Here is an 18,735-nt window from a genome sequence, read left to right on the forward strand (position 1 = left end):
CCATACCGATACCGATACCGAAAATTTCGGTACGATAATTTCGGTAATTTTTTCGGTACGGTTTTTCGGTATTTCGGTATTTTTTCGCACCCCTAGATATTATATTGAAATTTTACAACTAAATTTGGCGCTTCATGCATGCCTAGCTTGTGTGCTTAAACACGTTGATAAGGCCAAGTTACTGGCCTATATATTATAATCTTTAAAAGTACTTAAAATTTTGACAAGAATATATATATGAAGCACCATAGGTATTTTGACGAAATCTTCCATACGCATCAATGCCATTAATATATTCTACCGAAGTATCAGGCAAATTAATTGAAAATTCTTTGGCCCGGTGACAATATCATTTTGGGATCAAACATTCTTTTCCTTTTCTGAAATATGCTCCATTTAGAGCCAAAATGCTCGATCCAACCTCCCTTGGATTTAAAATAAGGAAGATATTGTTTCACCTTGATCCCAGCCTTCTCACATAATCCCAGTATCTCATTGTTTAAATCGTCAAACTTCTCGAATGCATTCGGATTACTTGAATGGAGCAATCCAATAGTATAGAACACATCTTCATCTGGTATCACAGCTGACATTCGATCATCCCATCTGTATGTACGCATTCAGCAATTACTATATATATAATTTAGTTCATGAGAAAAAATATATATAAAAAATCGAATAATATGGCGAAGCAAAATATGATCGATGCCTGATATGTTTGGCTACGAATTATAAGCATTGTAAATATGATTACTTGATTTTGTTAAGTGGGTAGAAAATGTATAGGCCATTGGTATCGTTGAATCTCGGGATCATGTTGACTAAAATTCGAGAATTGAAATCTTGAATCCGAGACTTTGGTATGAATAGATTCAGCCATGGATGTGCTTGCATTGTTTTGGGGTGATCCAAATCTCCAACTCTGGCGAGGAAATCAAAAATAGGGACATCTTTGTTGAAAGCAATACCAGGAATGAAGTTCAACTCTTGGAGCAATCCTTGAAAGTCCTGCCAAATTAATTAATTTAACCGTTAGCCATTTTGAGGATTAATCATTTGATATTTTAATTTGTTTGCAAATTTTTCATGGGACGTATCTTTCTTCGATGTTGATTAAGACCTAACAATGTATATATATGCTAGGACTCGAATAAACATGAAGACGAGCGCGCGAGCCAACGGATAGAAAGATGTTACCTTATCAATGGTACTTGCACTTTGATTGTCATAGTACTTGACCAATTCTATGGTGTAGAGGAGACCTTTGTTCTTCAACAATTTTGAAGCAACGTCGTTTTGATTGGAAGTTGAAGAAAAGGAAGATCGCCAACTATCGGGAGTGGACTCACTTGCAACAATGAAACCTTCCATATAGTTTGGGGAACTACTTGAGATGAGATGTTCTTGATCCCTGGTGAATATGGCAAAATCACTATACAACAATCTCACCCATTTTACCTATGAAAATAACAATGAAGAATCAATTAATAAGAAACTCGTATATGTTTATGCATGTTAATTATATGATCCAAATATAAACTCAAATTCGTTCCTTATCTTTGTTGTTTTTTCTTTTGTAATTTTAGTCATCATTTTTTTGATATAACGCAAACGTAAAACTAATTCAGTGCTGATATGTCTCAAACAATGTATATATGCATAATCTTAAGAATTTGCAATTGTACGATTATCTTAATTAGATGATCAAAATGTGCATGAATCACTCACTCTCGTCGGTGCTTTTTTTAGGACAATTCTTGCTCTTGATATTATGCCAAATTGCCCGAGTCCTCCTAGAACTCCAAAAAATAGGTCGAAATTCTTTGTTTTGGAGCAAGTGATCAAGGCCCCGGTACCTAAATATCCAGCATATCAAAAAGCAACAAATATCATTCAACCAAATAATTTTTACACAAACACACAAACATACATATAATATATTAGGAATATACATTAAATATTGTACCAGTTATAACATCAAGTTCGAGAACATTGCTAATTTGAGGACCATGTAAGAATGCTTGACCACCAATTCCCGCATTAGAAAGTGTTCCCCCCACAGTTAAGTATAGATAATCGGTCAATGTTCCAGGCATGAGGCCGTGCCTCGACGTCTCGCGCAAAACGTCGATCCATAACTGCTCACCTCCAACATCTGCATAAAACCCTAACGAAGGATTGGAAGAAACCCTAATTCTGAATCCAATGTCACCCAAAGATTTCATGTTCACCACCACTCCATCCCTTGCCATGGCCTGTCCCCTGACAGAGTGTCCATTGCCTCTTGCAGCTATGGTAAATGGCCTAAACTTATCGATAGATGATTTGATTAGGTCGATGATTTCATTAGTTGATGAAGGATAAAGAACTGCAGAAGGGTTTTGGTGAATAATATCTCCATAGTCGTTTGATGCTAGTCGAATGGCTTCCGAGTCATTGCGAATACTGTTTACGGCATGATCATGTGATGGTGCATGGTTCTTACATAGCTTTTCCTTAGCCGCAACTAATATCAATAGATTGCTGATTGTGATGATCAAAAAGATTAAATTTGAAGGGACTGAGAAAGAGCACCAATCCATAGATTTTAGGGCGAGAGATGAGAGCAAATTTTTGTTGATTGGTGACATACTTGCAAAGATTTATGTGCTTTGATATACATTTTTTTTTTTTTGAAATAATTATAAAGTTTGTGTGGAAAGTTGGAGAAAAGATATGAATCTTGTGTTACGGTAAAAAATAATAATTTATATTCAAGTTTTTTTTTTTTTGAAACCATATTCAAGTTAAAATTTAAAATTAATCAACTTAATAGTGTTATCAAAAAGTCAAACAAATTAATTATGTTAATACCCCATTTTTGTTATAATCACTCATTATAAATATAGTAATTTCAATTAAATGTAATTGATGAATATTTTACTTATAAAATTATGTGGAGCGTTGAATTTTGTATCAATTTCCAGAATCCGGAATAAGACTTTTCCTATCTTACTATGTAAAGATTCCATAACTAGAAAGCAATTAGTATAACGGCCCTTAATCAATTCCTTGATTTGCAATAAAAACATATAAATTCACATTTCAAATTTGTGATTGACCATTACACTATATGTATATCATTAAATCTCTGTGGCAATTGATTCAAGCATGAAACAATTTATTAAAGAACCAAAAAATTGAAGTAATTTTGATTTTTTTTAAAAAATCAAGAATGTGTGTTACGTTATTTTCAAGGAGCTAGAGAGTCAGATTGATGTTATTTCGGCAATTAATACAAATTACAGATGTCACATATATAATTAGGTAAGTCAACCGAGACTTTTGCTTATATATGGCATAATAATTTCAATTATGTAAAGGTTTACTTAATGGTAAAACTTAAAATTAATTATACCACATATATTTTATGTAGCCAGATATGGTTATGAGATGTTCACTTTAGGATAATACCCCAAGAGTTCATCCATCGGTAGACCAAATTTGGGGTTTTTTTAATCTTGGTCAACCTGCCAATGAAATGTATAGCTCATCTGAATTAAACAAAGTCTTTAGTACAGGACGAGTTCTTGAGTTCAAAACTCAATTGTAACAATCATTTTCTGAAACTAAAAAAAAAAAAAACATCGGTCAATTATTTTTTTTAAGAAAATGATATCCATAGAGATCATTTTTTTTAAAAAAAAATGATTGAACGAGGTTATTTTTCCAAATTTTAAAAAAAATGATTGAACGAGGTTATTTTTCCAAATTTATAACCAAAATTTTAATTGTTTTGACCATAATTTATTGCGTATATCCCCTACCCGATTCAAGAAAATCAAAATTAATTTTTAATAAATTTTTCAGTTACATAAATAGGAAGGAAAAATTCGTACTTTCCGTGAAAGCATACCTTTTATGCCATTCCCAAATTTCCCACCAAAATTTCCATTGGTTTGACCACAATTTATTGCGTATATCACCTACGCGATTCAAGAAAATCAAAATTAATTTTTAATAAAGTTTTCAGTAACATAAATAACAAGGAAAAATTCGCACTTTCCGTGAAAGCACTACCTTAATGTTATATCCAACGACGTCCATAATCTATTTAGGATTTGAGATCCAATATAGGATGAATTGGTGTTCAGTCCCTAAATTCAAAAGCAAATTAAGAATCAGTCCCTTGTCAGAAAAAAATTGTTTGCACTCCCTGGGCCTACATTATTTTTCTCGGATAAAATTAAGTACGAAACATTGAAAATATGGTACAAATACAAGATATTTGAGCATTAATTGTTCAAGATCGAGTACAAAAAATATAATTTTGAGTATAAAATCTAAACATCTTTATTAATGTGAACTTGCAACATGTGTTTGAGTACTCAAAAATCATATATTTGTACCAGATCTAACACATTGGGTACTCAAAAATCATATATTTGTACCATATTTTCAATGTTTTGTACCGATTTTCATCCAAATAAGATAAATGTGTTATTAATATCAATATTTTTTAGTACTCGAAAATCATAAATTTATACTAGATCTAACACATTTTATACTCAAATATCATGTATTTGTACCATATTTTTCATGTTTTGTACCAAATTTCATCCGAAACAAAACATGTGGGCCCAGGGAGTTTAAACAAAGTTTTTTCTGACAGAGACTGATTATCAATTTAAGTTTAAATCTGGGGACTGAATTATAAATTACCGATATTTTAACACGTGGACCCCATGGTCCAAACTCTATCGGGTCTGGGTCGTTGTATTTGGCTTATAAAATCGCCCTAATTAGACGCATAACAAATCAAATCTAAATTTTTTTGTTTTGAATCTCCAACACCAAGCCGACGAGACCAAGTCTCATATGAAAAATATTCGTGCGACATTGGAAAAATAATTGTGTGCTCGGATTGAAAAATTTGAAACTATAGATTTCAAATCAACACTACAAGAAAAACGGCCAAAGACAACGCTTTTTCCGCGTTGTTAATGTCCCCGAAAAAGCGTTGTCGTAGGCAGTGTTGTAAAAGACCACGCTCAAAGACAACGCGAAAAAAGCGTTGTCGTTTTCAGATACGACAACGCTTAAAAAGCGTTGTCGTATCTAAAAACGACAACACTTTTTAAGAGTTGTCTTTTATAAAAAGCGTTGTCGTTTTTGAAAAAGACAACGCTTTTTAAGTGAAACGACAACGCTTAAAAAGCGTTGTCGTATCTAAAAATGACAACGCTTTTTAAGAGTTGTCTTTTATAAAAAGCGTTGTCGTTTTTGGATATAAAAAGCGTTGTCGTTTCTGGAAAAGACAACGCTTTTTAAGTGCCGTTGTATCTGGAAAAGACAACGCTTCAAAAAAGCGTTGTCTTTTCTGGTTGTTCAAATAAAAAACAAAAAAAAAAATTTAATTCACAAATTTTTAATATTATAAGTCACTCAAAATTCAAAAATTTGTAAAATAAAATTTAATATAGAGTCTTTCAAGATTATAAATCATTCAAATAAAAAAATAATCGAATTATAATTTAATGAACACTAGGAAAAAACTATGTATTAATCTCGAAAAACTTTGATTCCTTTCTTCAGCACATGTTAGCGTCCCAAGCTTTCATAAACTATAGGAAGCACTGTACATCTGTCCGATCCTTGAAGCATTCAGCCATTCAGCTGCATACAGTTCATATGACAGATTGTCAAAACCTCAACTATGCCAACCAACAAGGCAGCTAATAGTCAATTTAATTCTCTTAAACTACAAGAATGAATATGTAATCAAGTCAAACGAATATAAAAAAGGGCGACTAAAAAAGATATAGGAGAACACTAACTATGGCCTTAATTAGCATACACTTGACTGTTCTATCAAGTTGAAATAACAACATAGACCAAACAAGAATTTCCCGATGTTAAGGATTTAGTGCCAAGGGTTATTACTATGACATCATTCATTCAGGGAGTAAAATTTTATGGCCTGATTACCTACTCAGCGGTTATTTCAGGTAGCATAACTCTTTCTTCCTATCAATGCAATCTTCAATATATATATTTGTTACCATTATATTGAGATTATGTTTATTGATGAATGGTACAGAATGCCTGGTATTTTCCTATACACTATCTAAAAAATAAGAGGAAGAAGAAAGAAACTAAGCCTCCATAAAATGCAGTTAGAAGAACTAAAAACTTTAAATCATAACTCACCATCTCGGAGTTGGGCCTGTTGTTCCATAGCCTGCAGCCGAAACTTCAGCTCATTATTCTGGTTGGCCAGACAGGCAGAATCCCGCTGAAAGCAAACAGAAACCCGTCTTCGAGAAAAAGTTTAAAACCCAAAAATCCTGAACAATAAAAAATCTAATCAATCTCTCACCTGAAGCAAAGTAAGTTGTGCGGACAATGTGGTTGCTTCTGTCTGTATTGTTTGGACCTTGTGTTCCAACTTTGCAATATTCTTGTTTTCCGTTCTTTTAACCAAGCAGCAGATTGGCGGTTAGCTAAAATCCTAAAACAACAATATTCTACTCATAACACGGCGCATAAAATTCGTCTATTTAAAGAGCAATGAAAGCAAAAAGGAAGGACAGATTACCTTTTGGCCCGTTTCGGATCACTTAATGCAATTTCAGCTTGTTTCTCATTCGCCATTATCTTTTTCAATTCAGCACCGCTAAACTCACCATTGCCCGCAGAACTTACTTTGTCAATTCAAGAGCAATGAGATGTTTTGAAAATCACCTTCTATATTGTACCAAAAAAAGGGCAGTTCATACAGTTGTCAAACAACGGATTATAAGAACAAACAAATAAATATCATTTCATCCCATAAATAAATAAAAGCCTAGATAAAGAGGAAAAAAATGGACAAACGGATTAATTAAAAATTAGATGCAGCAACAAACCATTATTATTTTGGGCACGCCAAAGATACAAAATATTGAATTGTCACTTATATAAGATCAAACTAAGTGCTATTTTAATAGGTGGATTATCTGTACCATTTGTCCAATTCCATGAAAATACATCGCTAAAATTCTTCCGCTCCCATTTCTAAGTATCGGGGGGAAATGCTTTAGCCATAAAAACTAAATAGTTTATTTCAACATCAATGAAGAACATTTAAAAATCTAAATCAACCCAAAGCCCAGATAGGAGGAAACATGATCAGCAAATTCGATGGAAAAACATCATTTTCAAATTATGAGTGTGAGAGAGCTATACCAGTCAAATCGGCAGGCCTAAAAAGTTTAACTCCGGAGTATGGGACATGGAGGTTCGGTCTCTTCCATGAATGTATTTGCAATCTTTTCCATATTTGCATCCTCCTTCAGACAGGTAATACTGCAAAAAATTCAAGTAAGCTTTTACCGCGGACAAGCAGAAGTAACTTTGAAGAAATGAGATCGCTCAATGATCTGGAAAAAAATATATCCATGATAATAAACCTTGCATTCCATTTGTCCTTCCCTCTCAGAATTTTCTTCCCTGGTCTTCACTCTCTCTTTAATGCCCTGCGTTATCAAATTCTTTAAAAAAAACCTGCGTTATGAAATTCCATTTAGACAAACACATCAATAAATCTGGCATTTTCTTTCTTGAATTAATCCATCATATAACAAAGCTAGCAATCAAGTGGCGAACAAGAATAAAGTTCAAATCACTGGAAAAACTCGTCTGATCGTGACCAAAATGAGCTGGAAGAACAAGGCTTGAACTTAGAAACTTTCTTAAAATTCGAATCCAAGCTAAAACATAAAAAATCGACCTAAAATCAGCGTTAAGGATTGCGATTCAACGGTAAGAGCCATATGATTTTGTGAAAACATATTTAAAATTAGTTGTACTCTCTCAAATTTAAAAAAACAATCTCCATAGCCCGGAACTAAAGCAGTGGTTTCTTCACAATCATTTACAAATTAAAATATTATAAACATAATAATCTTTCAAATTTCAAGCGCAGAAGATAAACAAACTCGTAAAAAATCAAAACTCCATGAGTCCAAGTCCCAATTAATGAGAAACAAAAAGTAGCAGCACCATCCCTTGGAAATTTTATAGTGGCAATGAGCGGTTACAGATATCAAAACTAATCACATTGAAGATGATCAATTTGGAGCAAAGGGTTCTTAAAATGTTTGGCACATAAAATCCATTTATGTTAATTGTTTCAAGACAACATACTTTAGGATGTCATACATTATGAACTACCAAGTATATTGATATACAGAACAAAAAATAAAAAAATAAGATTACTTTTTCTTTGTGTAGATTCAAACAAAGAATCACAATATTGTTAGGATCCACCGTGGCAGTGTGGTGGCATCCATATAGCAAAACTATACGAAAATGTTTACCTCATGCTCAAACAATATAATCAATACTCATGCTTCTTAATAAATAAAATATATCAAACAAATCAGTTGAATACTACGTATTATTTTTCTTTATTTTGGTCACTGCACTTGTTCCGTAAGAATATAACTCATTATCTTTAATACCAGATCACACAACAGAAAACACACGAATATGTCACATACCGATAAGCATCATGCAAAAAGATGACCAGTTTGTTACGACCTGGGAATTAGGCTTAGTAGTCAAATATGGGCCTATATTATTATGGGCTTAAGATAGTTGGGCCGGATAGTTACTTAGGGATGCAAATATATTCTAAGGGGCGTGATAGTTTAGGATTCATTCAGCATATTTTGCATTTGAGAAATTACTAGCATAGCTAGAGGGCAACAGAGGCTTAGCTCTGGGTTTTCGATTCACATTTGTATGCATTCGGTTGTTTTGCTTTCTTATATGAAATATGAATATTGGGGATCATAACAATTGGTCCGACCTGTCGGATCGGAGGGAGGAATATGAAGATCTAACGATCGGAGAAGAGGAACGATTGGAAGTCATTGAGAAGGCCTTGATAGACATGAACGAGAAAATGAAAGTTATGGCAGAAACTACAAAAGACATAGCAGAAAATATGGAAACACTTAACCAATCTCTCAGATCTCTGCTGGGATTGAAGCCATATGTGGAGCAACTCATCCCTGCGGTAGTTGGAGCTCTATCTACAAGTCAAGGACGAGACTCTCAAAAAACACAAAATGAAGGTGACGATGGAAAGAAAAATTTGGTAGAGAAGCCCACAGATCTGGCAATCGAAATGGAAGAGACGAAGGAGCATTTTAAAATTCGTGACATCATGGGCCCTAATCAAATGATCATGGGAAAAGATCTCAAAGGCGATACTGAAGGAGAGAAAAACCGATGGGTCCCTTGCCATGGGCTTGAATAGAAAAAGCATGCTACCAAAGAAGAAAGTCTGGTTGAGATCAATGGGATGACACTGGAACGGGCATTCACGGCTGAATCATACCTTGAGACAATCATCAGTTACCCAATCGATCCCATGAAAATCGTGACCCATTGTAGGAGGTGCCCGACACGATTTGGGTTCCAGCAGATTAAAACGAAGGTTCGAGATGTTAACTTGGGAGGATTAGCCAAGGATTTGATCAATCGATACAGTGGGCGTAAAGCAGTTAATCTGGGTAAGCTCGTTGTTTCTTCGGAGAAGAATACAGCAAAAGGCCAGAGCCTGGATGGGTTTGAGATTTGGGCAGTGCAGATGGAGATCTTACTGGATAATAATACATTGGCTGTTTTTTGGGCTATTTTCATAGTGGGCTCAAATATAAAAATTGGAAGGCCAGAAATAATTTCCAGCCCAGTTACGCATACTAGACCTGGAGACTTTTGTCGTGATGTCGGTGAGGTAATTGCTGGGCGTGGGTGTTTCCAGCAGCACGAAGGGGCCGTACCGAAGCTGGAAGTGCAAATATGGTCAAACATGGGTGATGGGTTTTTCCCAGTAGTGAAGCCGTGTCTGATGAGGGAGTCTTCGAAAGCAAACGAGTTGGAAATAGTCTTTTTTCTGTCCGCATCACCCAAACTTGGTTGCTTTCAGTATTTCAGCTATATTTTCTCTAACATCACCCAACAGATTGAAAGGAACATTTCCGATAGGAAGGTGGTATAGCGGTGCGTTATGCATTGGAAAATTTTGTGGGATGCAGGAATTGATCCACGAGCAATTTATTTTTTTAAGTCTAGGGTTGAAAAGTGGACTGAAAAGAGGGTCCATTGCCTCATTCCACTCGCTGCTGCGATAGAATTGTGGGAGAAAGAAACTGGAGATAATGGGTTCAGACTTGGCGAACATGGGCTGGGTCTCAATGGATTAACTTGGCCCCATATTAGCTACAACTCTAGAGTTGCAGGCAGAAGCACAACACAAATCTATGGCTTCCAATGGATGCAAAAAGAGGCAGAAGAAGAAGGAACGGTGTACTTGGTGGAGATTTGTACAAGTAAAGAGTGGGCTGAAAAATATTTCACAGTTATTCTAAATTTTTGGAGTTGTGACCTGGGTAATGAGTCTATTGTTTATGGAAACCGTGGTCGGGAGAATATGTACCTCGTTAACGATGTCCCCCAAGAAATTCTATCAATTTCAAAGGACCGACTTCATGGAGTGCAGCTAGGGAAAATGAAGGCTGGGTTTGGCCTTTGTGATGCTGTCCATCTCTATTTTTGTTGCAGGGAAAAAATTGGAATCTTGAGGGTGAGTGGTGATGCTGCAAGTGGGATGAGTGGGATGAGAGGGAAGCTTCATGGATGTGTAGTGATTCCTGGGACCACGACACTTGTTCCTGTCGCAAAATTCTGGGATGATGTCGGCGACAAATTAGATGCGGATAGTCATGCTATTCAAGGGCTGATTTTAGCCATAAATGCTGGGTTTCAAAAATTGTATTTGGCTGGAAAAGGGGGAAATGGATGTTCCTTTATTATCCTAGTTGATGGGTTGATTGATGCTAACAAGAAATGGGACAGAGAGAAAGAAGTTACTCTCTATGCCATTGAAAATGACGAGTTTTTACAAGCCGGAATGAATATATCAACAATGGGAATTGGGCTTCTGTGTCAACAACTTGCTGAAGCAATGGAAGAGAACAAGAGTCAACCTATAACTTTTAGCCTTAAGGACAAGGCTGATTTGAAAGAGGGGAGTATTGTTACGACCTGGGAATTAGGCTTAGTAGTCAAATATGGGCCTATATTATTATGGGCTTAAGATAGTTGGGCCGGATATTTACTTAGGGATGCAAATATATTCTAAGGGGCGTGATAGTTTAGGATTCATTCAGCATATTTTGCATTTGAGAAATTACTAGCATAGCTAGAGGGCAACAGAGGCTTAACTCTGGGTTTTCGATTCACATTTGTATGAATTCGGTTGTTTTGCTTTTTTATATGAAATATGAAGATTGAGGATCATAACACAGTTCATCAAGAACAGTTGCAGTAGAATATGAATAAGATGCAACACATTCAAAGTGGACATAGACAATGCAAATTAATTGAGTAATAAATCTTTTTGCTTCAAAGAAGCTATTCACCTTCGACTTTAATATGAATATAGCATAATTCCCCATGAGCCGAATATCTTCAGGTTCGATGTCCTCTGATACATTTGAGTAACACAGTTTGTGCTCACCAGTCCATTCATCCTGTTTGAATCATCAATGATTAAAATGTGAAAATGTTTTCTTTTTAACAAAAGGTCAACAACTTTGACAATTCGTTTCACAAAAAATTTTTAATAGTTGTTCCATAGATATTTAAACATTTGAAGATACTTCAACGTACCAAACTTTGTGCAGATCAATCATTTTGCCTAACATTTTCAGGGTGCAAAAAGAACTCTTAATCTGATTCAGGCACCTTTACTCGTATTGCCTTCATAGATTTATCATAAGTGACTGCAGTAGAAACTTCATCGAACAAAACATTGGATGATCAGTAAACAATGAATACAAAAAAAGATAGATAAACACAATCCGAAACAACTTAAACCAGATCGATAAACACCCTACTTTAAATTTTTAAAAAGATAGATATGTCTTAGCAAGAAAACTACACACAATCGGATTCCCTAACAATGGCTTTAATCTTGGATCCAAAGGGATATAATATTGGCTTGTCAAAAAAACTAAATACAATAAACACCACTTCAAACAGATGAACCAAGGCAAATAACAGCTAGCTAACTACACAAAACTATTGCAAATTTTACCATTACAACTTGATTACATATAAGGCCCGATGATAACCAGGAAAACATTTCCTCACAAAGATTACAATAATCACCTGCTCGGCAAGTTTGTGAAAGAGTTGATACCCCGTTAGCCAACTTGTGGCTAAGGGCTTTGAGAGTCTCTTTTTGTAAACAATCTTTGTTTAATATAATATGCGTTCTTTAAATGGCGTTCACTTTATCTTATTATTATATAATGATATACTGTTGCTATTTTGATAAAGACCTTGAATATACTAAAGTAAGATGAGATAGTGAATATAGAGAGATAACTGTCATGAAACACATCTTATGTTCACTGTATATTCTAAACAGTTCCTAGTCAATTGAGCCGTCCACAAATAAGGATAAGGATCGCTCGAGATTGAGACTAGCATTTGCGATGCCGAGTACCATGTTTCATTGGTATGGAACATAAAGATGTTCGAAGCATGCAAATGGATATTCATATGATGAATGATCGAACTACCCTATTCGGACTTTCCAAGTGGTTATCACTTATCGAGTGGATATAGTCCGCGGTTTTGGTTGTGCATCATTAGTCCTTATTACTTGAAACATCATTGAGACTCTATATGCTAGTACTGTGCTTTGACTCGTTTACCGACTCTATTAGGGTCATCAGGTGTCGAGATTGGGTACAGTTACGACACATATAGGAGTCGATGCTTTGTTGTCAAGGATTCACCGCACACTTGCGAGTGTGGATATCCTATACAATCTGAGGAGATATTAGTGTGACGAATATCTGGCCAGAGTACATGATGTGTTTTAGGTTACTTGGTTTCCTAGTAGCACATGCGATGCCACTATTTGATCTTCAAGATACATTGCATAGTTATCGAATCTCGAACGACTCTCGATGTACCAATGGTTGTTGATTCGATCGGGATATATGGATGAAGGGACCGTACTGTATGCTAACCAAAATCTACTGGTTCTTGCAGGCACTATCAGTGATACCTAGGGAATCATGGGGCGATTTTGCTAGACGCTCTTACCATGATTCGATGGGCAAGTCGGAAATTGTTGTTCCGAGTCACAAGGAGCTGTGAGCCCACGGCTAGCTGTATCCCTGAACCATTGAGGGTCACACAAATAATGGATTTCTAATCCCCGTTGAGATAATTAAATTTAAAGAGTTAAATTTAGTGGATAAAGAAGTAGGACTTCTTATTTAAAAGTAGAGGGAGTAAGATTTCCTAAAATGACATATTGATGGACATTTTTGGAAACCACTGAATTCGGATTCAGAAAATTTGTCTTGACTTTAAAAGATGCAGAAATGATTTCTGTGCACATTGGTGAAATTGGTTTATCAATCTGAGTCACGATGAATTTTATATTAATTTCTGAACATGCGGGCTTTGCTTGTCAGGCTTGAACTTATGACTAATGGGCCCTAAGCTGTTAGCAGCCCACATTATAAATAAGTTATTGCAGTACAGAAATTGACACAATAAGACATAAAAATTTTCGAAAACCCTAGGGTTCTCTCTCTAGGTGGCCGCCGCCCCTCTCCCTCTTTGTCATCGAAAATCCAGCCTGTAATTTTCGAAATTGCAGTTTGGTTTAACAGATCAAATCTGTTAATTTCTATTCGTAGAAACTTCTGATAGACTTTCTAGTGCAGTCTATCAGAGGGATTAAATCTCCGTTCGTGGACCTGATTGAAAAAACGTTCGTTCATCAGTTCCTGGGATATACAACAAGAGCAGATTAATCTGTTGGTGTCCATAATCTCGCTTCGAGATTTTAAGGTAAAATTTACATTGTTTAAATTTTATGTTATCAATTTTAATCGTAGGAATTTGATACCCATGATATGGAATTGTTCCATATAAAATTTTAAAACTTCCGCTGCAACGGGTATCACTTTTTTTTTCGATCCGGAGAACGACCGTGTTCCAACAGTGGTATCAGAGCCAGGTTGCTCTCGGATCATACGATTAAAATTTTATCAAAATTGTACCATGCCTCAATTTTCAAAACTGAAAAAAAAAATATTTTTTTTCAAAGGCTGCGCGCCGCTGGGCTGCACTCGGCAGCCCAGCGTGATGGGCTAGGGCAACCGTTGCCCTAGCCCATCACCCAGCTGGGCCGCGTAAGGCGGCCCAGCAGCCCGGCGGCTGGGCCAGGGCAAATGTTGCCCTAGCCCAGCGCGCAGCTGGGCTGCAGGTGGCGGCCCAGTGGCCCAGCAGCTGGGCTAGGGCAACTGTTGCCCTAGCCCAGCGCTCGGCTGGGCCAAAAGCTGGGCTGGGCTATGGCCCAGCCTAGCAGGGCAAGGCGGTCCCGGGCAGCCCCAAAATTATATTTAAATTTTTTTTATTTTATAATTTTAGAAATTATAATTTTTAGACCAATTGAAAATTGTTTGGATTAGTCCATGAGGCAATGGATCAAAATTGTTTGAGCCCAAAATTTTAATAAAATTAATTTTTGGATAAATTTTGAATTTTGGAAATTTATAAATTTAATCCAATAAATTTAATCTTTAAATTAATTATTTTGGTACAATTGATAATAAAATATGATTTTATATATGAAATAAGATTTTATATATAAAATATGATTTTATGAATAAATTAGATAAAATATGATTTTATATATAAAATAAGATTTTATGTATGAAATATGATTTTATCTATTTAAATTTATTGTCATTGCATGTTATCCAATGAATTAATTTTGAATTTAATATTGGATAAGGATGATCGATTGCCATGACCAATGTTATAGGTGTATGGTAGGTTGTTTACATTTGGCTTTATTATTGATTGATGGGTTTTATTAATGAGCCTGGTTTATGACCCAATTTGATTTTATCATTTGTAATAAAAGTGTGCCTGGTTTATGGCCCGTTCCCACCCCTATAATGTATCCCTTTATTTGTCATAGTAATTTATTGTAAATTCACTAGAAATAGTGGGAGATTTTGAAGATGGAGGTGGGCCCAGCAAGCAATGATAAAGACTGAAGAAATATAAATTGGAAGCACAATGTAATAGGATTGCATTGCATACTTGCATATCACCTAGGATTGGACTTAGACTCGTGATTGGCAACCACGGGTCGATTAGTAATGGAATCGATCATCCTAAAATGTAATATATGATATTATTGTTGTATGCATGTTTAGACTAAATTGTATGAATCCCGCAAGCATACAAAATTTTGAATGATGAGACAAACCTTTTCAAAATTAAAATCCCTCATTTTAAATTTTATTTAAAATTGATATCAAGATTAACAAAAGAGAATTTAAATATTGTTTAAATGTTCCTTCCTTCCATCAACGATTAATGTAAGAGATGCTACCCGCGGGCATGGTCCGGCTCATATTATTGGGGGGGCTCGTTCGTCGGAAAGCTGTACATTGGATCGACACATGTTGTAAGTTGGGTGGAACTCCCATGGGATTGACTCATATTATTGGGGATCCACATGGCGACCGTCCATCACAACTTAATATTGATGGGTCATCTTGACATGTCACAATAAACGACGTCATATTATTGGGCCCTTATTGGACATGAGGTAAATAACATGGGGATTGTTTTGGAAACAATTGGGCTCTACCTTTTGAAGAGTATGGTTGGGTGATATTATTCGGGACCATGTTTTGTCAATTGGGCTCCATGTTCCCACTAAATAAAATAATTCTCTCGTTTTCACTAGAGGGTGGTGGAATCGTTAAAATAGTGGGAGTGTAATTCATAAAATTAAACTCGCATTATTTTATGTCTTAGTAAATTAATTAAACAATCACTGATTATTGTCTGTTTCTTTTCAGTATTTCATTAAGATGAATTCGCGCAATCCACTATTCTCTATTCTCGAACAAAACAAACTGACTGGCGCAAACTATACGGAATGGTTCCGTAAGTTGAAGATTGTCTTGACCTCGGAGAAGATGTTCTACGTGTTAGAAAAATCTCCTCCGAAGGAAGCACCAGCTGATATAAGTCCGGAAGAGTTGGCCAAACTTGATAAATGGTGGGTCCATGATATCAAGGCCAAATGCTATATGCAAGCTTCGATGTCTGATGAACTCCAGAGGCGATTTGAGGATATCGTGAATGCTGCTGACATTCACGTACAACTCAAGGAACTTTTTGGGGCTCAATCGAGAGCTGAAAGGTTCGCTACTGTAAAAGAGTTAATGACCTGTCGCATGCGTGAAGGGAATTCGGTCCGTGATCATGGGGTACGCGTGATTTGGCTCATTCAGAAGTTGGTAACGCTTGAATTGGTATTGGAGCATGAACTCAATGTGGACTTATTACTTCTCTCTTTTCCTTCATCATTTGACGGTTTTGTGGTGAATTTCAATATGAACAAGATAGAGGCCTCCCTTGAAGAGATGGTCAATATGCTTGTAACTTATGAAGCCACTTTAAAGAAGGATAAACCGATTCTCTTGGTGGGCTCCTCTTCTTCTGCTAAGAAGGGGCCAAGTACAAAGGGTAAAAAACGTTCTGCCCCATCCAACAAAATCGGACCCGAGAAGAAGAACAAGACAAAGGCTTCAAACGTGGAAAAATCCAAGGATGTTTGCCATCACTGCAAGAAACCCGGTCATTGGAAACGTAACTGCAAGGAATATCTCGAGCAGTTGCGAACTGCGAAGGGTATGTTTTATATTGAAATAAATGTTTCACTTAATACTACTTCTTGGATATTGGATACCGGATGTGGATCTCACATTTTCAATGATTTGCAGATGATGACAAGAAGTCGCAAGCTTAGGATGGGTGAGACCCTGCTGAGGCTCGGAAATGGTTCTCGAGTTGAAGCAAAAGCTGTGGGAGACATTTGTTTAATTTTGCAGAATGATTTTAAGTTATTTTTGAGAGATGTTTTATATGTGCCAGATTTGGTTAAAAACATTATTTCTATTTCTATGCTTGATAGAGATGGTTTTTCTTGCAATTTTGTGAATGGGATTTGCAATATTTACAAGAATGAATGTTCAATTGGATGTGAACAACTTGAAAACGATCTATATAACTTAAAATTAAAAGACGTTCCAATTAATTATGTTGATAAACCGGTAACAACAAATAAAAGGAAAATTGATAATCAAAACCCGGCAAACCTTTGGCATGCTAGGCTAGGTCATGTTTCCTCAAGGAGGATGAACAAGCTAGTGGGAGAGGGCATGTTTGATATGTATGATATTAACTCTCTACCTACTTGTGAGTCCTGCCTGAAAGGAAAAATGACTAAATCTCCTTTCAAAGGAAAACCTGAGCGTAGTCAAAATCTATTGGATTTGATCCATACAGATGTTTGCAGACCATTTAGTATTGGTACAAAATTTGGTCATACCTACTTCATTACCTTTACTGATGATTATTCTAGGTATGGGTACTTATATTTGATGAAATATAAGTCTGAATCATTTGAAAAGTTCAAAGAATTCAAGGCTAAAGTAGAAAACAAACTAGGTAAGAGTACTAAAGCACTTCGATCAGAGCGAGGTGGAGAATACTTAAGTACCGAGTTCTTGGATTATCTAAAAGAGAATGGGATTCTCTCTCAGTGGACTCCTCCTATGACACCTCAGCTGAATGGTGTTTCGGAGCGTCGCAATCGAACCTTGTTGGACATGGTTCGATCTATGATGAGCTTTACTGAGCTCCCACCTTCGTTTTGGGGCTATGCTCTTGAAACGACGGTATTGTTGTTGAACAACGTCCACACTAAAGCAGTGGACAAAACACCATACGAGTTATGGAATGACAAAGCTCCTAAGTATTCGTACTTGATGATTTGGGGATGTCCTGCTTATGTGAAGCAGACAGTGGGAGATAAGTTGGATAGTCGATCCACCTTATGTTATTTTGTAGGGTATCCGAAGAATTCAATTGGATATTATTTCTATCATCCTACTGAAACAAAAGTGTTTGTTTCAAGGAATGCCACCTTCTTGGAGAAGGAGTTCTTATTGGATAAGAAAGGCAAGATGATGAAACTCGAAGAAATTCGAGAAAAGCCCGAGATACAAAATAACGATCCTATACCTCAAGAATCATCACAAGACACGCCTATTACTAGAAGATCCGAGAGGACTTCTAGGCCTCCTATTAGATATGGTCTTCTTCTTGAAGGGGATCAAAGTGAACCCGACATTGGATGTGATCCGAGAAACTTCAAGGAAGCAATTTCTGATGCTGATTTGAACTTATGGCTTGAAGCTATGCAGTCGAAAATAGACTCGATGCATGCAAACCAAGTTTGGTCTTTAGTAGATCCTCCCGATGGAATAGTTCCAATAGGGTGTAAATGGATCTACAAGAGAAAGCTTGAGCCTGATGGTAAGGTACTGACCTACAATGCACGATTGGTTGCAAAAGGTTACACTCAAAGACAAGGTGTTGACTATGATGAAACTTTTTCACCAGTCGCAATGTTCAAGTCCATAAGAATCCTTATTGTCATTGCTGCATGGTATGACTATGAGATATGGCAAATGGATGTGAAGACTGCATTCCTTAATGGAAACATTAAGGAAGAGATCTATCTGATGCAGCCCGAGGGATTCACATCCATGGGAAGCGAGCATAAGGTATGTAAGCTTC

At 36.2% G+C, this 18,735-nt stretch overlaps 1 protein-coding gene across 1 annotated transcript; it reads right to left on the minus strand.

The window, feature by feature from the left end:
- Positions 1–317: 317 nt before the first annotated feature.
- On the minus strand, positions 318–6,633 carry LOC140878163 (cytokinin dehydrogenase 3-like). The gene is made up of 8 exons (XM_073281775.1): positions 6,578–6,633; positions 6,359–6,452; positions 6,190–6,274; positions 1,967–2,506; positions 1,729–1,856; positions 1,198–1,458; positions 755–1,008; positions 318–606 (listed from the first exon to the last, which is right to left on the minus strand). The coding sequence occupies exons 1-8, from the start codon at positions 6,631–6,633 to the stop codon at positions 318–320; spliced, it is 1,707 nt and encodes a 568-aa protein (XP_073137876.1).
- Positions 6,634–18,735: the final 12,102 nt, after the last annotated feature.

Source organism: Henckelia pumila, chromosome 2 (assembly GCF_033568475.1).
Source record: "Henckelia pumila isolate YLH828 chromosome 2, ASM3356847v2, whole genome shotgun sequence".
Lineage (NCBI taxonomy): Eukaryota > Viridiplantae > Streptophyta > Magnoliopsida > Lamiales > Gesneriaceae > Henckelia > Henckelia pumila.